Source organism: Theobroma cacao, chromosome 2 (genome assembly GCF_000208745.1).
Source record: "Theobroma cacao cultivar B97-61/B2 chromosome 2, Criollo_cocoa_genome_V2, whole genome shotgun sequence".
Classification (NCBI taxonomy): Eukaryota; Viridiplantae; Streptophyta; class Magnoliopsida; order Malvales; family Malvaceae; genus Theobroma; species Theobroma cacao.
Genome location: NC_030851.1, coordinates 39117224 through 39141558, shown reverse-complemented (window position 1 = coordinate 39141558; position 24335 = coordinate 39117224). Strand labels below are relative to the sequence as shown.

General features: G+C 34.6%; 2 protein-coding genes across 2 annotated transcripts; both read left to right on the top strand.

The window, feature by feature from the left end:
• LOC18610192 (cytochrome P450 CYP749A22) lies at nucleotides 1722-3725 on the top strand. The gene is made up of 5 exons (XM_018115093.1): nucleotides 1722-2007; nucleotides 2102-2325; nucleotides 2466-2698; nucleotides 2810-3188; nucleotides 3297-3725. The coding sequence occupies exons 1-5, from the start codon at nucleotides 1722-1724 to the stop codon at nucleotides 3723-3725; spliced, it is 1551 nt and encodes a 516-aa protein (XP_017970582.1).
• On the top strand, nucleotides 19234-21617 carry LOC18610190 (cytochrome P450 CYP749A22). The gene is made up of 5 exons (XM_007045714.2): nucleotides 19234-19653; nucleotides 19748-19971; nucleotides 20122-20354; nucleotides 20495-20873; nucleotides 20987-21617. Exons 1-5 carry the CDS (start codon nucleotides 19371-19373, stop codon nucleotides 21413-21415), a joined length of 1548 nt encoding a protein of 515 aa, XP_007045776.2. The 5' UTR covers nucleotides 19234-19370; the 3' UTR covers nucleotides 21416-21617.

Genomic DNA, 24335 nt, shown 5'->3' with positions numbered 1-24335 from the left:
AGAAGGCAGTCCTTTGGAACTTGTGGAAAAATGCTTAGGAGAGTCTTGCAGTCTATTAAAAGTGATCTAATGCATCCATATTAGTCTTTTATGTGTACAACAGCATCCTGAGGATAAGCCAAGTATGTCACTGTGATTTTAATCTTGGAAAGTGAAACTGAATTGCCACACCCCAAACAACTTGGTTTTTTGTTTCAGAAAAATCCACTTGAAGAAGATTCTTCATCAGACAAGCATGTATCTTCTTCGACAAATGAAATGACTCTGTCAATACTAGATGCTCGATAATTGATTAACTATACTGTATACTTAACTCTTTCATCTCCAAGATGTGCTTGACGTTTCCTTGAGCTTCCTGTTAGTTCTTGTATAGCAGAAGTCTGTAGGTAAAGGGTAGAGAGCTTTCTCTAGTTTCATTGCTTAGGTTAAAGAAGGAAATTGCTGTTGTTCTTTGTGAAGCAGTTTCCCTTTGTAATTGTATATATTTTTCATTTTGTACAAGCCAGATGCCAGTAGAAGTCTTTAACAAACTGCTAAAGACTTTGAATGGCATGATGGCTTAGTGTTAATAAAAACACTTTTAAAAAAAATTAAAAAATTGATCGTTGAATTTAATAAATTATTTGTACGTGTCATCACATGAAAAAAGTTTTAAATCAATTCAATATCTTTATCGTATCAATTGAAAATACTATTTTTTTAATAAATATTTAACGGTTAAAAATTTTATTATTATCAAACAAATATTTTGCACCAACATTTTTTTTTTGTTAGAAAATCCAATTTTGTTATTAAAAATTTTTTTATCCAATAAAATAACCACATGAGAGTATAGGCAATTTTGTCATGTAATATCTATAGCATCATCTGCCACTGAAGGGGGAATAGGTTAACATTACTGCTAGTGCATTGAGATTTAATGAGGATTGTTTGCCAGGTCTTGTTTTTTTTTTTTTTTTTCAGGTCTTGGTTGATGTATATGCAGAACCCAATCTACTAATGGCATATGGTAAACCATTGCAGCACTGCTGTTTGCTCAATTCCGTTACATATTGATTACCTCGTCTCTTTGGTTGTTATTGTCATTTCTTTTTACATTGATCATGTCAGGATCCATAACTGCAGTATTATATCCATCTGTTGCAAGCTGCAACAGGTCAATGACTAAATAGAAGCAAGACATGGATTGATGATGATCAGAAGATTATAATAAGGTAAAGTGTGAAGTGTCCAATGTTGGTTACTAGTTGTCTTGTAACCTTTTGATGTAGGACATTTTTTCCAGGTGTTTGGAAGATGTGACTGTTTTTTACTTCCTTTTCTTGTTCAGAGAAAAGGGTATGCTTCTGACATCTTCTACAGTCTGATTTTGACAGATTGTACAAAATATATGCATATGTTGCATAAAGTTATACACTTACTACAAAATTCTATAAATGACAATAATACAAGAAATATTTGAGTTTGCGATGGAAACTATGAATGTGACAAAACTAAAAGACACGTACATCTAAATTTTAGACGAGAATAGAGTACTGATCATGGCATGGGTGAGTTGTTGAAATGCAATGATTCCAAATGAAGCCAAAGGCCGGCTCCTAGAGCATTTGGCTTAGGCCCTCGAAGTATTTATATCTGATCCTAACCGTGGAAGAGACAGAGAACCAAAAAAGGCTTAATATCATTATAGGAACATCTGAATTCATTGTTTAGAGACGAAAATGAATTCCACAGCAAAGCTTTTGATCCTTGTCATAAGTTTTTGTTGCCTGTTTTTCCTCATAGCTCTACTGAGGTTCTTTCACAGATATTGGTGGATACCTTTCCGAATACAGTATACTATGAGTTTACAGGGAATCAAAGGACCTCCTTATGAGTTCATCCATGGAAACAACAAAGCATCTACCGATATGAGAATGGAAGCATACCGCAAACCTATGGCGGCCTTGACTCATGATATAGTTCCCAGAGTGATGCCTCAGATTTACTCCTGGATCAACATCTACGGTGAGAAAATTGAATATGGTTTTCTTGAGGAATGTTTCTAACTTCCACTTCAAATGAAAGATGAATCCCTTCTTTTTTCCTTTTCTTTTATTAGGGAAGAATTATCTTACCTGGCAGGGAATTCGACCTCAACTGGTGATTACAGAAGTGGAGCTAGTCAAAGAGGTTCTGAGAAACAGCGAAGGAGCTTTCCGAAAAAAGAAGGCCGAAGACTTTATTCATAAGATAATAGGGGACGGACTTGTAGCAACCGAAGGTGAAAAATGGGCCAGGCAGAGGAAGTTGGCAAATCATGCATTTCATGGGGAGAGCTTAAAAGTAAAACTTTCGAATACAGTCTACTTTGCTGCAAAATATTGCTGCCATTAGAGAACATTTAAGTATTCTACATTAGATAAATGCAAAATTCTGGTGATCTTAGATAGTTTCTTAAAATGTGTGGAGGATTGTTTCGGCAGAGCATGACTCCGGCAGTACTTGCTAGCGTTGAGGCAATGCTGGAGAAGTGGAAAGGCCGTGAAGGCAAAGAGATCGAAGTGTTTGAAGAATTCAGGTTACTTACTTCGGAAGTTATATCGAGAACAGCTTTTGGTAGCAGTTACCTGGAAGGGGAGAAGATTTTCGAGAAGTTGATGAAGTTATCGATAATTGCTAACAGAAATTTTCATAAAGCTAGGATTCCTGGCATCAGGTAAGTTCCTCTGAGCTCAATTAATCTAGACTCTAGAGTTTGTCCCTGATTTCAAGAGAGAGGAAATACATAAAAGTCATCTCAGGCGATACCTTTTGTTTGCTTTTGCAGCAAGATTTGGAAACCTGCTGATGAAATAGAATCAGAGAAACTTGCTAAAGGGATTCATGATTGTGTGATGGATATGGTTAAGAAAAGGGAAGAGAAAGTACTGACCGGAGAAGCTGACAGCTTTGGCACTGATTTTCTGGGATTACTTGTAAAAGCTTATCATGATGAGGATGAGAGAAACAGGCTTTCAGTAGAAGAGTTGGTAGATGAGTGCAAAACATTCTACTTTGCTGGACAAGAAACCACTAATTCCTTGCTCGCATGGACGGTCCTGGTTTTAGCAATTCATACAGATTGGCAAGAGAAAGCAAGAAGAGAGGTGATTGAGGTATTTGGGAACAAAAATCCGCATTCTGAGGGCATTGCCAATCTAAAAACTGTAAGCAACACTGCAATCTCTGACCATTTCATTAGCGTACACTACTAGCACATAATAAATTAAATCGTGAGTTCTAGTTTCATCTTTTTGTTCATGTCTTGCACACAGATGAACCTGATCATCAATGAAACCTTAAGATTGTATCCTCCTGTGGTTGCCACTGTTAGAGAAGTTGGAAAAGAAGTTCATTTGGGGAAGCTCGTTCTGCCTGATAATATAGAGGTTCTGATCCCAAACATGGCACTTCACCATGACCCTGATTTATGGGGAGATGATGCGCATCTTTTCAAACCAGATAGGTTCGCAGAAGGGACTGCCAAAGCTACCAAATACAATGCGGCTGCATTCATTCCTTTTTCATTGGGACCTCGATCTTGCGTGGGTATGAGCTTTGCAACCACAGAAACAAAGACTGCTCTCTCAATGATTCTACAACGCTACACCTTGACTCTCTCCCCAGCCTATGTTCACGCTCCATTTACCATACTTATGCTTCAGCCACAACATGGAATTCAAGTAATGCTTCATTCACTATAGGGTGGTGCCTAAAGTTCTTAATAAGACTAGCTGCTTCTAGGTTGGTAGAGCTTATTCTGGAGTGTGCAGCTACTAGTGTCCAAGATGGTAAAATGTTAAAGTCTTCAGTAATGGTATTCAATGTACTAGATATAGCACTTAATTATCAGCGATGTGATAATAGTTGTTAAGTGTATGGAAACTATTTTTGGATCCTTCTTTCTCAATCCAAGTTTTTAAATCGGGTGGCTCTTGATATGCTGTCAGAGCCTTTCAGTTTAAAGTGGTTCAAAGCTTAAATCACAAACGTATACTGGTACTGCCCTACACCGGAATGATATCCCTGCTCCTGGTGCAAGGTCCACCTGGGAAACCTAGTTCTTCTCAACTTCCAATCAATTACTAGAGCAATCAAGGTGAATAGCGTGAAACAGTTAACTTCAGTAATTTGTCCGTAGATGACATTACCGAAAACAGGGGCGGAGCGCAAAATTTTAAAAAAAATTTACATATTATAATTTTTTTTTAATTTTTTTATAAATTTTATTAACTACCCTCCTCAAAATAATTTTCTATTTAATAATTAATACAAATAAAGAATAACAAAATAATTTCATATGCTTGACTGAATTTTAAAGGTTTTTTTCAATTATTAGTATTATTTTTGTTTATTTATTTATTTATTTTTATTCTATTTACTCATATATTCTAAATCTCTATAGATTTTCCTTCACAAATTTTAACGTACCATCAATCATATTTTTTTCTTTTATTATATTATATGTGGATTCTATCTTCTACTTGTCATGTTTTTTTTTTAATTATCTAGATTTTATTTTTTATGATTTTAATTTTAAAAAATAAATAAATTATTATATAATTTTCAAATATACGTTGTAGTATTGTATTGTGACTTAGAATTTCATCAATATATCATTTTTTATTCAGAATAACCAATGCATTTTAGTACGTATGTTGCAAACTTTAAGTAATTAGGTTATACATACAAATTGATAGAATGAAATAATTATATTTTTTCAATACATATTTATTTATTATATTTATTTTTAATTGCTCTCAAAATAATTTTTAATTTAATAATTAGTTTTATTTTTCATACTGTTTGGCAAAATTAGAGTTATTATGGTTACCATATTGCTAGTTAAACCCAACAAATAAATTCTAAACTAATATGTTAAGCCTATCAAATTTACAAAAAAAATAAAAGTGAGTCTACTAATTCAAATCTATTAAGTTTTAATATAAATCTAAACCTATCATAACATATTATATCTTAACAGTTCAATCTAATAATCTATCATAACATATTATATTTTAATAGTTTAATCTAATAACTTAATATGTTAATTAGCAATTTAAGAGGTAAATAGAAAATAAAAAGAGTATTAAGACACACAAAGTTAAGAGATAATTCATTTAAGTTTGAAAAATTATTTTCTTTTCCACTCTTGCGCATAAAGAGTGAAAGAGAATTTTTTTATAGTTTCATTCTGTCATATATATAAATGACACTATCATTACTATTAATATACATTTTTTTATATGTTCAATATTTTCTAAATTTTATTTAACCTTTTAGATAAGTAATAATTGAATTATATATAAAATTCTCTTTAATTATTTAATATCTCTTTCTGTTTGACCTCCCCTTTCAAAATGCTCTAGCTCTCTCCTGACCGAAAACATCAGCAGCATTTAACACATAAATCCAGACAATATACTATTGATAGCAGTTCAATCTCTCCTGAGTATAATTAACTTCCAAGCACAAAAGTTTCTGCATTGTCTGAATATGGACGTTCTAGGTCAATTTTTTCTAGAACTAGAGAGCACAAAGGCCTTGAAATTTCCTCAGGTGTCCAGGCAATCATTACAAATCAAGGCCGAAGCCAGTGTGCTGCAGCTGCGTATTTGGACAAAGAGATATAGACAGGCCATTTAACATTAATCAATGTCATTTGTTGCTGTTTTGCTTCCCTTCAGTAAAATCTAGGATTAGGCACACTTGATTTGTAAGCGTATCTCTGGTCAACGAGTAAAGCAAGAAAAGATAATTCAGATTGATTTTTAACAAGGATCAATCATTTTAATATAAAACAAGAGAAATTAGGTGGGTTTTAGTTTTTTATCCTTTCAATCAGTTGTAAGACGTGAGAAATAAGGATGTACTGTCTAGTGCCTAGTAATACTGAAGCTTCTAATATAACATATTGTAGCTGGCCAATGTCTGCTTTGCCAGCTCCACCGACCGTGAGAAAAGATGAGAGCAACTCATTTGGGCTCAAAACAAAAAAGGAGAATGCTACGTTCTAGAATTAGCTTATGTCCAAAAAGGTAAAACAGGCTTGAGGGTCCTGACTCTTATCTCACAGAAGTGATGGAATAATATCTAAGGAAAAATATTGATAACAACTCAAGGCCCTAGCTACTAAAGCAATCATCTGTCACACTCCAAAATCCAGTCCTCCAATAGTCAAACATGTGAGAACACCCTGCACTCCAAAACAAACCCCATGAATTTGTAAAGATCAAAACTTCTACAACCCAAGTTAACAATAACTTGGTAAATTAATTTGATATCAAATATCAAATTAATTTGATATTTAAAAATATCCTGCATATTGTGTTATGAAATTCCTTAAAAATATGCACACATAAATCTGTGATGGAGATGGTTAAGAAAAGAGAAGAGAAAGTAGTGATTGGAGTAGCTGACAGTTTCAGCAGTGATTTTCTGGGATTACTTGTGAATCCTTACCATGATGTGGATGAGAAAAGCAGGCTTTCCATAGAAGACTTGGTAGGTCAGTGCAAAACATTCTACACCGCAGGACAAGAAGACAGTCCTGGTTTTAGCAATCCACACAGGTTGGCAAGAGAAAGCAAGAAGAGAGGTGGTTGGGGTATATATTTGGAATAAAAAATTCACATTCTGAAGGCGTTGCCAAACAAATTAAAGACTGTAAGCAAATCATATCCTCTAACCCTTTCAGTGGTTTACACTACTGAGCAATTATTGAAGTAAATTTATCTTGTACACAGATGAACTTGATCGTTAATGAAATCCAAAGATTGTATCCTCCTATAACTGTCACTGACACTGTCAGATAAGTTGGAAGAGAAATTCAATTGGGAGAGCTCACTCGATTGGCCTGTTAATTTTAGAGGTTCTCATCCCAAACCTGGCACTTCACCAGGACCCTTGGGGAGATGATGTTACGCTCTCCCCAGCCTATGTTCAGTCGCCACTAAGCCTCTCATGCTTCAGCCACAGCACGGATTACTCAAGTGACGCTTCATTCTCTGCAATGGTGGCCATAGTTGTTAATTGAATAATGCCTCTTCCCCAATAGCTCAGCTTTTAATCCCCAAGATGGCAAAATAATCAAATAGAAATTAAATTACAGCTTTTTCTAGTAATGATGAATAAATATTCAATTATGTCTTTGTCATCTACGTTTAAAAGTCCCACGTTTACCTACCTTGCGGTGAGAGCGATAACCACAAAGGAGATTCAAATATATTTTATGCCCTCTTTCTTTCACAAAATGATTTAAATATATTTTATCCATGCCATGATGGAGCAAGCTGCAAACAGTCCAAAAATAAACAAAAGCCAGATGTTGATTGATGATGATGACTAGAAGAATATGTTAATGCAAAGTATATAATATATTGCAACTTTTTTTCTTCTTTCCTTACGTTTTTCTTTTCCCGTGCAAAGGGGTGATTATGACAATTTAATTGATTTTATAATTGAGTACTGATAATGATTTTGGCTATATATCTACTACAGCTTGTATTATAGGACAAAGTTATACACGTACTGCAAGATACATTTTCAATTTATTTTTCATAATTTTTTTAAATTTTTTTGAGATTAAAACCCATGGAACATAACGTGTATAATACAATTTGAAACTTTAATATAATATACATCAAAATTATTTTTTTTAAATTTCATGAAAATCAAATAAGAAAAAATAAAATGGGACAGGAGGACTATATATAACACAATATTGTTGACTCTCACCATTTATTTCTTTGAAATGTTACATAACGTGATGTGCAAGAGTCTTTGACTAAAATAAACGTATGGAAAATAGTCTTGAACATGTAAAATTCTTATCACGTTTTGCAGCAGTCTTTGACTAAAGTAAAAAGCCCCACTTGGAGGTCCTTATCCCTTTTGAATTCTTACAATGAGTAGTTAAAGTTGAATGACTTAATACCTTTCAAAAAAAATTTGAATGAATTAATACAAGGTGTCCCCCCCAAAAAAAAAAGAAAAAAAACAGATAGTCCTAATGTATATACCACCTATTACCCAGTGAACTCTAAATCAAAGCTTAACATCTATTAAAACGAAATTTTATCAAGTTGAGTTCATTATTGTTCATATTAATGCATGATATGAAGTGATTATTACACCCTTTTTTTCCTGTTCATAGGATGAAGAACCCTAATTGTTAATTATAATTAATCTTTATTTATTTCATTGATCATATAAATGCCAAAATTGTTGCTAAGTTGAATCCAATATAATCTGCAGTTTAGTGATTGGCATAACATGATTTGCGAGATAAGAGAGTACATCACCTACTATTATTGCATCACAATTATTCAATAAGAGTCATAAGAGTGAGGCATTAGGCATTATGTATAGCATGCCATGAATATTTGTAGTTGAATTGTTAAGCCTTTACTTAAAAAGTGGGTGTATTTTTCGAAGGCAATAATTTCAAATGGTCAAAAGACCTATCCAATTCTTGTACTTTCCAATTTTGTTTAAGTTGGTTTCTATGCTTAAAATCGAAGTAATTTAGTTTTTCTATTTTGAAAATTTCTTCAATTTAATCCCTCTCTAACGGTATTTAATTTTATTATTAAAAAAGATGACATCAGCGATGACATCAGTACTGATATGGCACATTTTGATGATGTTGCATTGATATGATGATGTGGCATATTGCGTGGCACCAACGTGATGATGTGGTAATATCTCGTGGCACTAATATGATGACATGGCATTGACATGTCAACATGTCTATGCCACGTGACAGATCACAAAAATTTTCAAAATAAAAAATCCTGCTACGTCATAGGAACTAAATTGAATAAAAATATATAATATAAGGATTAAATTGAACAAATTAAGATGTTAAGGGACTAAATTGAAAAAATATTTAAAAAATACAAATCTCTAAGTAGATTATTAATATACTTATTAATAAGTCAAATATTTAAATATAAAAGATTTACGGTGTTAAAAAGTATATATAAATATTTTTTTCTTGATTATTTGATTCTAGAATATTTATATTAATTTATTTTTTTTGCAAAAATTAAGTTTGAATTCTCCTTCTAAAAAAAATTTTGAAAAAATTTCCATACTAAAGTCAAATTTAGATGAATAACTTGCATTATGTTATAATAAAATAATATAAAATAACTAAATAAATTCTTTTTTCTTCTATTTATAATAGTATAAAAATTTAAAATTTATTTAACTTATTTTTTAACTTAAGCTAAACTCAAATTAGTAAAATACGTTGATTTAATTACAACTTTCACAATTTATAAATACCCATTCTTTTGAAATCATTCAACTCTTACCTAATGTACCTTTTATTTAAATTTACTCAAAGTTTCTTATAAAATAATTTTATTTAAGTTCAAATGCCACAATCAAATTCTGCTAAATTTAAATTTAAATTATTAATTTGGATCCACAAAAAATTTATTAAAAAAATAAAATAGTACAAATATTTACAATTATATTTAACTTTATCAACAATAAATATAGTTTTTAATAAGGGTGAGCAAAGCCAATCCATACCAATTACCCACCCAAACCAAATGCAATTTGAGTAAAATAGTTTAGTCTAATTGGTCCAAAATATTTGGTTCAATTGGTTATTTGGTCGGTTTTCGATTTTAAAATTTTTGGACCAATCCACCTAAAAAACCCAAACTAATTTTTATATATTTATATATATAGTCATATATATAATATTTTTTTTATATATTAAAAAGAATTGATAGTAAACTTAATTAATACTATATTTAAAATATATTAGAGTATTGTACGTACGTATACAAATCATAATCATAATAATTTAATATTAGTTATAAATATTTATTTATTTATAAATCTATATTAATATGAAATTACAAGTTATATATTTTAAATGATATAAGTTATATGTTACCTCTAGCAGTTAGGAGAGTCATGAGAGAGAGAGGGAGAGGGTGTACTGCAGAGCTCTTTTGGATTTTGGAGATCGGAGGAACCTTGACAAACCAAATCCCAAGCAAGATGGACGGAAGGCATGGAATGATAGAGTTTAGCAAAGTATCCAGAAATGGAGGGATAGCCTTTTCTCCATTTTTGTTGGAAATATCAGTCCAAGCGCTTCATGGATTGACATCAAGAATTGGTTCTGTCTTGGATGTTTTTATAAAAAAAAAGGAATGACCATGGTAGGGGGAATTATGCCTTTGTATGCTTCAAAGGAAAGGACGAGATGCTTACAGCCATTGAAAGGGGTGATAATTCTATTATGGACGGCAGACATCTTTTAGTGAAGTAGGCGACCTCGCGAAGGAAATTTGGAACTTGCAGAACAGAGGAGATGACCAGATTGAATAGGTTTGGTGCTATAGGGACCACCCATGAAGGTCAGTCCTTTAAAGATGTGGTTAGTGGAAACTGCTTCCCACCTCTAAATGGAAGTGCGCCAACTATCAAACCCCACCAAGACAAGTGGAGGAGCAGCTCATTAGGAGTTGACATGTGATGATATCTATGATAGGAATGACATGCAGTGGGTTTTTTACAGCCTCGTGGGGAAAATAAGAAAGGGTCACACGATTGAGGAAATACAACGGTCTATCGAAAGACGGAGTAATGGTTGTTTTAACGGAGATTGACAAGGAGCAAGTACTTGTCACTTTTGACAAGAAGGGAGAAATGGAATTGCTCACTGAATTGTATTGGGAAATCTTCGAACCATGGTTTCAGTCTCTTCAACCATTTAAGGGGAATAAATGTAGTAGTTTTGTGGTTTGGCTGAAAGTAAAAAATGTTTCATGGCATTTATGGCATGAAGACATTTTTAAAGCTCTGGGTAACACATGAGGAAAATTCATTTATATTGACAACAAGACCAAGAGCAGAAGCAAGTTTGGTGAAGCCATGGTTCAAGTGGAGGTACAAAACCAGGAAAATTTCCCTCAACCTGTGAAATTGAGCGTACGAGGTATAACTTATGAAATCCAAGCTTCGATTGAACTGAATGTGAATGACTCCCAAACCGAAAGGGTGCTCCCTCAGGCTGACGATAACCCAAGTGAAGATGAACGTCGGCAAACTGTAGCCTTGATGCTAAAGAAGATGAGACAAAAAGATAGCAATAGCTGTAGTAGTTTGGCCTCGAGAATTGGGCCAAAAAAAGGTTATTGATAACCAAATTCAAATTAAAGAGTTAAAGACTGAAGGTCAAAAAGGAATTACCACTAGATCTGTATGTAAAAAGGTTGAGTGTGGAGGTGGTAATGAGATTGATGTGCGGTCGACTACTCATCGAAAAGGGAAAGAAATCTAGCAACAAGTGCTCGATAAAGATGAAGAAGAGGATTGTGAATCTGGTGAGATTGATGTGATAGGTCTAGGGTCTTACCTCCAGAAGATAAAAGTAGTGGATGGATGGGCCTATCACATTGGTCCTCCTATAGGGTGTGGAGAGTTAGAGGGGTCCTATAGGGTCAATATGGTGGATTGTGGGGGTGGTTTGGTTATCCTACAAAGAAATATGGGCCCATTTTCCAAACATTGGGAGTTCGGCTCTACTAGTGAAATAGAGAAGGCCAACCAAGTGGAATTTATGTATGAAGAGAATCTAAATGGTGAGAAGTCTTGTGGATTAATTAAGCCCATATTTAAAAAGAGTCTAGTGGTAAACTGTGGGGAAGCAGGCTTGGGCCTTGAGGGGGAAAAGTCCAATGGCTGGAATAATAAAGTTGTGAAACTGAACGATAGGATGAACTTAACAGAGGAAATGATAAACAAAGCGAAGGTGGGGGATCTGTCTCACGAAAAACTTCCAACAGTGTCGACGAGGGCCTAACACTGGTAAACATGATTAAGAAGATGAAGAAATCAAAAAGCAAATCAAGTTTCAGAATTAATGGAGGCTTAATTAGGAGAGGATTGTTAATGAGAAGTGAAAAAAACATGAAGCTTAATAAAGCCAAATGCGAAAAGATAGAAATGGTCAACAAAATGGATCTGGTTCAGATGGGTGACAAGGGTAGGCCTGATAGTGTTGAGAAAGGTGTACAGGGGAGAATTAAAGGTAAGGAGCCAGTAGGTAGGGGGAAAGCAGGGAAAGATGCAAAGGAGGTAGTGTACGGGGAAAGCAATGAAAGCCTGCCAGAGATAATGACTTCAGAGAGTGATGATCGGCTTAGGGACAGTAATTTAAAAAGGGAAGGCGAGACCACTTGGAATACAGCTTGTAAGTTGGGTTTGTTTTTCGTTGATAGTAAGGAGGCTGTCACTAATGAATTCACAAGGCTTGAAAGAGAGATGATGACGGAGTGGACAATGTGAGTACGGGGAGAAAGTAACCAAGTGTAGGGCCGTACCCTTCCATGATACTATTAACTTGGAATGTAAGGGGTCTAGGAAAGTGTGAGAAACGAAAAGCTATGGGTAAACAAATCAGTAATGTCAGTTCTAATGTGGTCATGCTTCAAGAATCCAAGCTGCAAACAATTAATAACAAACTGGTTGATGCATTGGGGGGTAAAGAGATGTACAAAGGGGTATGGGTGGACTCGGATGGGGCATCTAGAGGTCTTGTATCTCTATGGCAGGAGAATTTTATAAAGGTTGAAGCTAAAATCCTAAACAAGAACTTCATTCTTCTAGTTGGAAATGTCAAAAAAGGGAACTGGAGAATCGAAATCGGTAATATTTATGCACTATCAGATGAGAGGCTGAAGATTGAATTGTGGGATACACTCATTGAGAAAATGAGGGAATTTGAGGTCCCATGGTGCTTAGGAGGGGACTTTAATGCCGTCTTAAGGCCATATGAGAGGTTGGGGGCATATTCGGATCACAAAGAAATGAAAGCGTTTCATAATTTTGTTAATACCGATGAGCTAGTCGACTTTCCAATGACCGACAACAAATTTGCATGGGCTAATAATAGGGATGATGTGGTTTTCAGTAGGCTTGATGGCTTCCTTGTTGATGAGTTAATGCTTGAGAGATTTCAGTTTATGAGACAGTGGTGTTTACCGTCTTCGCTTTCAGACCATAATTCGGTTGTTTTGGGAGATAAATGTGTCTAGTGGGGTCCTAAACCATTTAGATTTTTTAACCACTGGTTGGAAGACAATGGGTTTCAAGAAGTTTTTGCTGAGGCATGGAAAGAAAGCGGTTATAGGATCAGTGGTCAGGGAAATTTATGGCAGAGGCTAAGATCTATCAAACCAGCAATTAAGGAATGGCAACAACCAAGTGGAACGGCTCCCAAAAAAAGATTGCTACTCTTGAGGGTGAAATTCAAAAAAAGATGGTTGAATGGCAGAACAGATCGACGGATGTCTCTTTTAGAGAAGAGATTAAGAAAATGAGGTATGAACTATGGGCTTTCTACAGACAAGAGGAACGTTATTGGCATAAAAAATCGAGGGTAAGTTGGTTTATCAAGTGGGACAGAAACACTAAGTTCTTCCACACTTCAACTTCTTCACGAAAGAGAAAGAATATGATTGACTGTCTAAAGATCAATGGAAAGGTGGCTGAGGATCCACAAGGCATTAGAGAAGAGGGGACGAGGTACTTTGAGAAGTTGTATGAGGATCAAAATGTGGTTGAACTTAGGGACTGGGAGTTGGAGATTAAGATGTTGTCTAATGGATTCGCTCGAAGCTTGGAGGAGCCATTCTCAAAGAAGGAGCTCAAACAAGCTATCTTTAGCTGCGACGGGAATAAAACGCTTGGACCAGATGGTTTTAACTTTAATTTTCTGAAAGCTTAATGGTCGAAAATAAAGGATGAGGTAATGAGTTTTATGCATAACTTTTATGTCTTTGGCTGCTTTGATGAGAAGATTAATGGCTCCTTATTACACTTATCCCTAAAAATAATAACCCAACTGCCTTTAATGAGTATAGAGCGATCAGCCTAGTAGATTGCGTTTACAAAGTGGTCGCTAAAGTGTTGGCTAATAGACTGAGAAAAGTTATGAAGAAGGTTGTGGGGCCAAATAAATTTGCTTTCATCAAAGGCAGACAAATTACTGATTGTGCACTCATAGCTAATGAGCTTGTGGACTACTTGCATAAGAGTGAAGAATGGGGTGTTTTCTTCAAAGTTGATTTTGAGAAAGCTTATGACAGTGTTGATTAGAAATTTTTACAGTTTGTGATGAGGAAAATAGGCTTCAAAGACAAATGGAGGACGTGGATTGGGTCATGTGTGTCTACTACTATTGTCTCGATTTTGGTCAATGGATCCCCAACTAGGCAAGTGAAAATGAGGCGTGGATTAAGACAAGGGTGTCCCTTGTCACTGTTCCTTTTTAATTTTATTGCAAAAGTTTTTAGTGCCTTAATGAATAAAGCAGTGGCATGTGGTCTGTGTAGGGCATTGAGATTAGGAACAGTGGAATCATGGTCTCTCATCTTTAATATGCAGACGACATGATGATTTTTAGTACCTCGAATATTCAGAGTGTCCTTAACATCAAGAGAGTGCTACGGTGCTTCCAAGTGATATCAAGATTAAAAATCAACTTTTGTAAGAGCAACTTGTATGGAGTTAAGGTGGGTGATGTGTTATAGTCTTGGGCTAACATGATACCTTATGCTGTTGGTTCTCTACCAACAACTTATCTCGGATTGCCACTTGGAGCTAGACACCATTCCATTGCTATTTGGCGGCTTGTGTTTGAGAGAATTGAGGCAAAGCTTACAAGATGAAAGTCCAAAATCTTTTTTAGAAACAGGCGAGTTTCTATGATCAAATCGGTGTTGGAGAGTTTGTCGGTTTATTTCATGTCGTTGTTTGAAATGCCATAAGGGGTCAATGAGGAGCTTAATAGAATCTAGAGGCGATTCTTGTGGAGTGGCTCCAGTGATAAAAAGAGAATTCACTAGGTGGATTGGGAATCGATTTGCACTTTAAAGGAAAGAGGTGGTCTTGGTTTTACGAATCTCCAGTTGAAAAATAGAGCTTTGTTGAATAAATGGATTTGAAAATACAGTAAGGGAAGTGAGAGTCTATGGAGAACCATTCTTGATGCCAAAATATAAGGGGATTCTTCGAGCCTTATCCCACTGGACTCCAGTGGTAAGTGGTCGTCCTCTATGTGAAAAACCATTACTAACCCTCTTACTCCCTCGAGGAGTTTTTCTTCTTTGTTGTGTGCAGGTATTGGTTTCATGGTGGGCAATGGTGCCAAAATTCACTTATGGGAAGATGAGTGGATTGATGGGGTCATCCTCTGTGTTACTTTTCCTTGAATTTTTGCTTTAGCGATAAATAAATCAAGAAATATCATCAAGTATGGTACATGGGATAATCAAGCTTGGCATTGGCATGTCCAGCTTAGACGAAATCTATTTGATTGGGAGATTGAGGCGTGGGAGAGTTTTATGAAATGTCTTAATCACATACAGCTTGATGAGAAAGTGGAGGATAAGCTGATTTGGAAAAGCACGCCAAGTGGGCATTATACACCCAATTCTTTCTGTGAATTAGCTTTAGGCAGCAATGGGTCTGAAGAGGTGTTGTGGAGAGAAGTGTGGGCGAGGCTTGCACCACCAAAAGTGGAGGTTTTTGTTTGGCAGTTAATGAGAGGAAGATTAGCGTGTAAAGAAGAACTCATCAAGAAGAATTTACTTCATAGATAGACGGCTGTGTGTAACATGTCTAATAATGATGTTGAATCTGTCAATCACCTCTTTTTCAGATGCAGAGCTGTTTGGGATGTGTGGTGCATGTGGTTAGTGGATTGGGGCATTATTACTTGTTTTTCGTGGGCTGCTCTTGTTTTCTTTCTAGCTTGGAATAATTGTCCTGTCGACATTGCTAGAAGAAAAGTATGAAGGATGTCCTTTTTCACCATTGTTTGGTCCATTTAGCTATATAGGAACGAGATGGTTTTTGATGGATCAACTTGGGATGCCTGTAAAGTGATGGAGATTATCAAAATCAGAATGGCGTGGTGGGTAAAGTGTAAATGGCCCCAGGATAATTTAGATACTCTTGAGATTGTGAGATTTTCGCACCTTGTTACTATTCTAACAAAAAGAGAGAAGGTTAAAGTCCGGGTTCAATGGAAGATTCCTCCAAATGGGTGGCTAAAATTTAACATTGATGGGGTTGCTAGGGGCTACCCCGATCCTCTTGGCATTGAGGGTGTGTTGAGGAATGAGAAAGGTATGGTGAAAATGCTTTTCTCCAAAACAGGGGGTTGGGGTGATGCCAATCTTGCGAAAATGTTAGTTATTCGAGAGGCTTTAATTCTTTTTATGACAGCAGATTGGTGTCATCCATTTGATTTTTTCATTGAAACTGATTTTATAAATGCTATTACTTGGGTCTTAAAACCACTTTCCTCTCCATGGCACCTTAGAAATCTAATGTTAAAAATCAAAGCTTTGTTGAGTAAGATTCCTAGATGGTAGATTATTCACACGTCTAGATCTGGGAATGAATTAGCAGATAGCCTTGCCAAACTGGGGGTGGAAAGAGCCACAGACCTGTTGCAAGTTCTCCTTTAATTGTCATGGTTTACTTTTGTTTGCTTCGCTTGACTTCCTCACGGGGTCGATGGCTCCTTTATGCTTCAAGAACAGGATTTGTGTGTACAGAGGTTTTAATGTGGTCATGGTTTTTAGCCTTGTCGATGGTGGTTTTCGGTGCCTAGGGATGTCTTGATGAGTGGAGAACAAGGGGTCGTTGGTCTTTGTAAATATGGGAGTTTTTGAATTTTGTTGTTCTTGTTCTTTGTTTGGTACAGTAAAAGAAGGAAACAGGCACGTTGGTTATGTTTTCTTGTCTTACTGGCTCTTCTTTTGGTTTTAATCTTTTGGGTTGGTGGGGATATGTTGCCTAAGGGCTTTTTGTAAATGTTTAGGTGGATGGTTTAAGGGCAAGGTTGGGTGCTGGTATTTTTGCCTACCAGTATGTGATCAAAGGGTTAAGACTATGTTTTTTCCAGTTTTGAACCTCTTCTGTTTGTACATGGACATCTTTTCTTTATGAATGAACCTTAATTTAAAAAAAGAAGAAGAAGTTATATGTTAATATTATAATATATGATAGTAAATATCTTACATATTAATATATTATAATTATTACACCTTAGTAATATTTCGTAATATAAAATGGTATGAATATATATATATAATTGTATAAATATATTATATATACATATACATAAGCATTACTATAATTTATAATAAACTTTATTTATATAATTATATTTAATAACTTTATTAGTTATCACCTTAGATTTTATAGCATATTATTTATAATTAGTTATTATTATATAAACTTTGATATAAAACATTATAACATATAAGTTATGTCATTAATTTTATATGTATATATATAACAAAGTCATATATTATATATACATATATTTAATTTATACATAAACATTACTATAACTTATAATAGACTTTATTTATATGATCATATAAAATATTTTAACATAAAATTTGTATCATTAATTATATATATAATTATGTAATATATTATATATATATACATATATTTAATTTATACCTAAGCATTACTATAACTTATAATAAACTTTATTTATACGATTACATTTAATAAGCTTATTAGTTATCACATTAGATTTTATAACATATTGTTTATAATTAGTCATTATTTATACAAACTTTGATATAAAACATTATAACATATAAGTTATATCATTAATTTCATATATATATAATTATGGATGAAGTTTATAAGTTTTAATATTATAATTTGTAAAAAAAAAAAGGTGATAAAATTTTGATCCATTGGTTCAAAATCGGACCAACCAAACCAATTATATGTTTGGTCGGTTTGACTTTCCATTATATTTGGTTGATTTTGGTCGATTTTTTAAAAACGATTGATCCATTTGGTCCTTAGATATAGTGGACCAAACCACCAATCCACCCATTTGCTCACCCTTAATCTTTAATTTAAGAAATTTCAACTTAAAAATATAACTGAAAATATTAAACAAAATAAAAACCTAAAAATTAAATAAAAAATTGAAAGGGTGGAGCTAAAATTCTATAGTTATAATAAGAGATTTGTCATGTTCAAATTAAGTAACTTAGAACGAGAAATTAATTTTATAATCATCGCTAACCCTATATCTTTGTTCTTCATTTTTTTTACTAAATCAACATATTTTACTAATTTGAGTTCACCTTAAGTTAAAAACTAAGTTAAATAAATTTCAAATTTTTATACTATTATAAATAGAAGAAAAGAATTTATTTAGTTATTTTTTATTATTTAATTATAACAAAATGCAAGTTATTCATCTAAATTTGACTTTAGGCATGAATTTTTTTTTAAATTTTTTTATAGAAGGAGAATTCAAAATTAATTTTTGTAAAAAAGATAAATTAATATACATATTTTAAAATCAAACAATCAAGTAAGAAAATATTTATATATATTTTTTAACACCATAAATCTTTTACACTAAAATATTTAGTTTATTAATAAATATATCAACAACCTACTTAAAGATTTGTATTTTTCAAAAAAAAATTTCAATTTGGTCAATCAACATCTCAATTTTGTTCAATTTAGTTCATGTACTATATATATATATATATTTCAATTTAATCTCTATGACATGATAAAATTTTTTATTTTGAAAATTTTTTTAATTTATCACGTGAAGTTGACATGTCAGCATGTCATTGTCATATCATCATATTAGTGACACGTGATATTGTCATATTATCATGTCGGTGTCATGTGACATTGTCACATTATTATGTCGATATCATGTGACATGTCACATCATCATTTTAATTTTATATTTTTAAAATGTGTCACGTCATCATCAACATTATTTTTTTTTACGATAAAATTAAATTTTGTTAAGGAAGAGTCTAAATTGAAAAAAATTTTAAAATAAAAAGATTAAATTATTTTAATTTTAAATATTAAAATTAAATTAGATAAAATTAGAAAGTACATGAACTAGATTGTTCGTTCGACCAATTCCAAATCGCACCAAATGAAAAGCCGGATACTCGAGCCACGCATCCTGCTCAAATTCAGACGTGATAAGAGCAATTAAAGCCTTGCTTAGTAGACAATGGGAGGTTAGCATACGTCATATTTATAGGGAAGGGAATAAAGTTGCACACTACATGGCCAAGTTAGGCCTAGACTTAAGTTTTCCTTTTGTTTCATATGATGGCCCATCTCTAGAAATGGCATCTTTGGTTAAAGGATTTATTGGGAGTTGGCTCCTTCCGTATGATTACCCAATAAAGTGAGAATTCTTTCTTCAAAAAAACAAAGCTTTCAGCCCTAAACGTGCTAAAAGCAAAGAACCACAGCACCTCAAATGTAGGGGATAAGAGAAGGAAATGAACACCATGGGAAAGCTTTTAATCCTTGTCGCAGGTTCATTCTGCCTTTACTTCCTCCGAGCTCTGCTCAAGGTCTTCTACAAGTACTTGTGGATCCCCCACCGGATACAGAATATACTGAGGTCACAGGGAATTAAAGGACCACCGTATGAGTTTATCCATGGAAACAACAAAGCAGTTATCGAAATTGAAAGGGAAGCATCAAGCAAACCTATGGCCTTGACGCATGATATATTTCCCAGAGTGCTGCCTCATACTTACTCCTGGATCAACGCATATGGTGAGGCATGATGTCATTTTCCACTAGGATTTCTAACTTCTGCTTCCAGGAAGAGATTTAACTCTTTTTTTTTTTTTCTGTGTTCTTTGATTAGGGAAAATTCATCTTAGTTGGAATGGAGTTCAAGCTCTGCTTGTAATTACAGAACCAGATCTCATCAAAGAGGTGCTGAAAAATAGTGAAAAAGCTTTTCTAAAGGGGAAAGTTACATATTTCGTTAGCAAGATACTGGGGGACGGGCTTGCTACGACCGAAAGAGAAAAATGGGCAAGGCATAGGAAATTGGCCAATTATGCTTTTCATGGGGAGAGCTTGAAAGTAAAACTTCCTATGAAAACCACTGTCCTATAAGTTTTTGCTGTCATAGGCTTGGTGATTGAATTATTGATTGTACTTGAACATTTGCAAACTAAAATTTTGGTGATCTTCCTATAGTGATGCTTACAAAGTGGAGGATGGTTTTGGCAGAACATGACTCCAGCAGTAATTGCTAGCGTTGAAACAATGCTACAGAAGTGGAAAGGCCGGGAAGGGAAGGAGATCGAAGTGTTCCAGGAATTTAGATTATTGACTTCAGAAGTGATATCCAGAACAGCTTTTGGTAGCAGTTACCTGGAGGGCGAGAAGATTTTTGAGACGTTGATGAAGTTGTCAGAAATCGCGATCAGAAATCTTTATAAAGCCAGGATACCTGGCATCAGGTAAGTTCCTCTAAACTTTACTCTGGAGAATAATAAACAGAAGGCTCTATTCTATGCATAAAGCTGTAGGTCTGAGAGGATTTTTTTTTTCTATTCTAGATTTTTCCATATATAAGGCAGACTTTGGTTTGCTTTTGTAGCTACGTCTGGAAACATGCTGATGAAATTGAATCGGAGAAACTTGCGAAAGAAATACATGATTCTGTGCTGAAGATTGTTAAAAAAAGAGAAGAGAAAGTAGTGGCTGGAGAAGCTGAGAGCTTTGGCAGTGATTTTCTGGGATTACTTCTAAATGCCCATCATGACTTGGACGAGAAAAACAGGCTCTTCGTAGAAGATTTGGTTGATGAGTGTAAAACATTCTACTTTACTGGACAAGAAACAACTAATTCCTTGCTCGCATGGACAGTCCTGCTTTTGGCAATCCATACAGATTGGCAAGAGAAAGCAAGAAGAGAAATGATTGAGGAATTTGGTAATCAAGATCCACATCCTGAAGGGATTGCCAAACTAAAAACTGTAAGCAAATTTCAAGCTCTAACCACTTTAATAGCATACACTAGTTATGAGCATTCAGGGTATTAAACTGGGAATTTATAATTTGATACCTTTGATTTCTAATCTGTAAACAGATGACCATGATCATCAATGAAACTTTACGGTTGTATCCTCCTTTAAATCGCATCGTAAGGAGAGTTGGACGAGAAGTTCAATTGGGAAAGCTCATCCTGCCAGCTGATTTACATTTGGTTGTCCCAATCATGGCACTTCACCATGACCCTCAGTTATGGGGAGATGATGTCAATCTATTCAAACCTGAGAGATTCGCAGAAGGGATCGCGAATGCCACCAAACATAATGCAGCTGCATATGTTCCCTTTGGATTGGGACCTCGATCTTGTGTCGGTATGAGCTTTGCAATTACAGAAACAAAGATTGCTCTTTCCATGATTCTACAGCGATACACCATTTCCCTTTGCCCAGCCTACAGCCACTCACCATATTACCTTCCTTTGCTTCAGCCACAACATGGAATTCAGGTAATACTTCATTCTCTGTAGAATGAAGCCTAGAGTTGTCAATGGAATAATGCCTTGTAGATCAGTTGCTTACAGAGGCCGCAGCCAGTAACTCACCCCAGTCAGTGATGTTGATTAATTTGTCCTTGTTTCTATCCATGTAATAGTAAATGATGATATTGGAACAAAATGTTTAAGCAATCAAGTATGAAGATGGTGCTCCTCTGAGTACTATTTCCTCTTATATTCTGATATTGTTGTAGATCTTGATTAGAGATCCGTATGATTGTCCAGGCATCTTTTTTTCTGTAACAAAATTCTCCAAGAAGAAAAATACTGAATTGTTCATTTCAACTCCAGCACTTCACCATGACCCTGAGATATGGTTGAAGATGTTCATGTTTTCAAACCAGAGAGACTTGCAGAAGGAGAAATAACTTTACCCAGATTGAGCATAAACCTTGGCTCCATTATTGGTAAAGATTGACATTAGTTATAAATTTACCCTGAAAAAATTAAATAAAATGGTAAGAAATCATACTAAATTATGGCATACTATTGATTTATATTCAAAATTCTCTTTATACACAGTACAGGACTAGGTGAACCCGGGAACCAGCTCTGGCTTGCTCATTAGGCAGAAGGAGCATCAAGATTACCACATACTAAAACTAAACTAAATGGTATAAACAGCACAGGCTTTCACGGTGATCTCCCCTGTTAAGCAACTATAAAATTATTTCCAGCAAGTTTGTTGGGGAGTACAGTCCCCTGTTTCAGTTTATATACTGAACACAGAAGCCATTCAGTCGAGTTCATAGCCCTCTCAAAATCCAATAAATGTGGACATCACAGTTTGCACACGATTAATCAGCATGAACTCCATTCTCAAATATGCGCCATGACATATAACCAGACCTCTAACAATGGTATCTTTGCAAGTATTTACAACTACTTTACAATTTTGACCAGCCCGCCTGATCAGAACTGGCAAAAACTTATAAATAATAACTAATTATAAATAACTAATGGCGGGAAGCAGTTGGAATTTAAATAAGTTGAAGAAGGGTTCAGGGCTGTGCAAAGTGGTGCCGCATATGCCTTCATCGATTTGAGTTTGTGAAACGGGGGTCACCTGTGTCGTTTTATGATTTGCTTGTTGGGGGTGCTTAAACGGTGTCCTTGGCTGTCGTTTCTTGTCTGTTCTGTTTACAGGAGCATACGACGACTTGTTGTGTCGTTTGTTCAATGTTTGTTTCTTTCCTTCAATCGCGTCGTTTTCGTTCTCTCTTTGTTTGTGTAGTCCAACGGCCTTCTTTCTCTTTCATCTGAGCAGCCGTTATTTCATCAATTTTGATCCATATACAGACTTGTTTCTTCTCTCAACTCTGTTTTTGTTCATCATTTTGCTCTTTTGATTTCTGGAAATTTGTACAGTTTTTTTTAAGAAATCTTACAAACTAATGATAACCAGTTTCTGATTATTTTCTTCCATTTAACTGTATTTACCGGCCATTTCTGATGATACAAGTATTAGGGGTTTCATGTATTGGCAACAAAGAAACAAGATTATCTTCTTTTGAGTACTAAACCCTGGTATATCCCAGCTCCGCTCCTAGTAAACAATCTAAGGCTTCTCAGCTTCTAAATTCCTGTAGTCATTTTGTGAAGATCATGAACCAAATAACCTCATGGCATGGTGAATAAAAATCTTTGAGCATTGGGACAAACCACAAAATGGACACCTTTAAGCAAGCTGAACAGCTACAAACCAACAATTGTTGTGGATTAAAACTTGGGAATTCTGCTAGCAATCGTATCACTTCCACAATTTGACAAACTTGTGATCATGCCTGGCAGAAGAAACCAGCCCTTTTCACAGGTGATACAGCCAATGTAGCTATTACTCCTTCATGAGCTGACAAAAGCCATAGCCTTATTTTCCGTCATATTCCATGAGCTGACACAATTCAGTATTGAATCACCTTATAATGATAAATTGGTATTTTTCCTTAAAACCCTTTACTCCGCTGATAACCAGTATGGACAAAACCAGCTACATTTAATATGTAATTTCTTAGTTTCTTTGGGTTGAAAGAAATGATGTAAAGCATAGGGGATTGGGAATGTATCTTGATAGAGTAACTTGACGAATTATGAAAATGATATGGCCAAAGGCGGCTCAATAAGTTCAAAAATTTAAAGCAAAATAATCAAATGAGGTTTTTTTATTGAAATTAAAAAAAATTATTAAAATTTTATTCTTCTAACTTTTTGATATGCAAAATTTTTAATTAAATTTTTATAATCAAATTTTTCTAATATTTTTTTTTCAATTGATAATATAATCAATCTATTTAATCTTTTCAAACCAGATAAGCTCGCAGAAGGGACTGCCAAAGCTACCAAATACAATGCGGCTGCATTCATTCCTTTTTCATTGGGACCTCGATCTTGCGTGGGTATGAGCTTTGCAACCACCGAAACAAAGACTGCTCTCTCAATGATTCTACAACGTTACACCTTTACTCTCTCCCCAGCCTATGTTCACTCTCCATTTACTATACTTAAGCTTCAGCCACAACATGGAATTCAAGTAATGCTTCATTCACTACAGAGTGGTGCCTAAAGTTCTTAATAAGACTAGCTGCTTCTAGGTTAGTATAGCTTATTCTGGAGTGTGCAGCTATTAGTGTCCAAGATGGTAAAATGTTAAATAGTCTTCAGTAACGGTATTCAATGTACTATAGCATTTAATTATCAGCGATGTGATAATAGTTGTTAAATGTATGGTAACTATTTTTGGATCCTTATTTCTCAATCCAAAACGGGTGGTTCTTGATATGCTGTCAGAGCCTTTCAGTTTAAAGTGGTTCAAAGCTTAAATCACAAACGTATACTGGTACTGCCCTACTGCGGAATGATATCCCTGCTCCTGATGCAGCGTTCACCTGGGAAACCT

Bases quoted from the DNA above. Each gene is read 5' to 3' on its own strand.
- LOC18610190 (XM_007045714.2), top strand. From the start codon at position 19,371: ATGAACACCATGGGAAAGCTTTTAATCCTTGTCGCAGGTTCATTCTGC. The intron at 19,972-20,121 runs GTAAAACTTCCT...TGGTTTTGGCAG, and splicing joins TTCATGGGGAGAGCTTGAAA to AACATGACTCCAGCAGTAAT. The intron at 20,355-20,494 runs GTAAGTTCCTCT...TTGCTTTTGTAG, and splicing joins GCCAGGATACCTGGCATCAG to CTACGTCTGGAAACATGCTG.
- LOC18610192 (XM_018115093.1), top strand. From the start codon at position 1,722: ATGAATTCCACAGCAAAGCTTTTGATCCTTGTCATAAGTTTTTGTTGC. The intron at 2,008-2,101 runs GTGAGAAAATTG...TTCTTTTATTAG, and splicing joins CTCCTGGATCAACATCTACG to GGAAGAATTATCTTACCTGG. The intron at 2,699-2,809 runs GTAAGTTCCTCT...TTGCTTTTGCAG, and splicing joins GCTAGGATTCCTGGCATCAG to CAAGATTTGGAAACCTGCTG.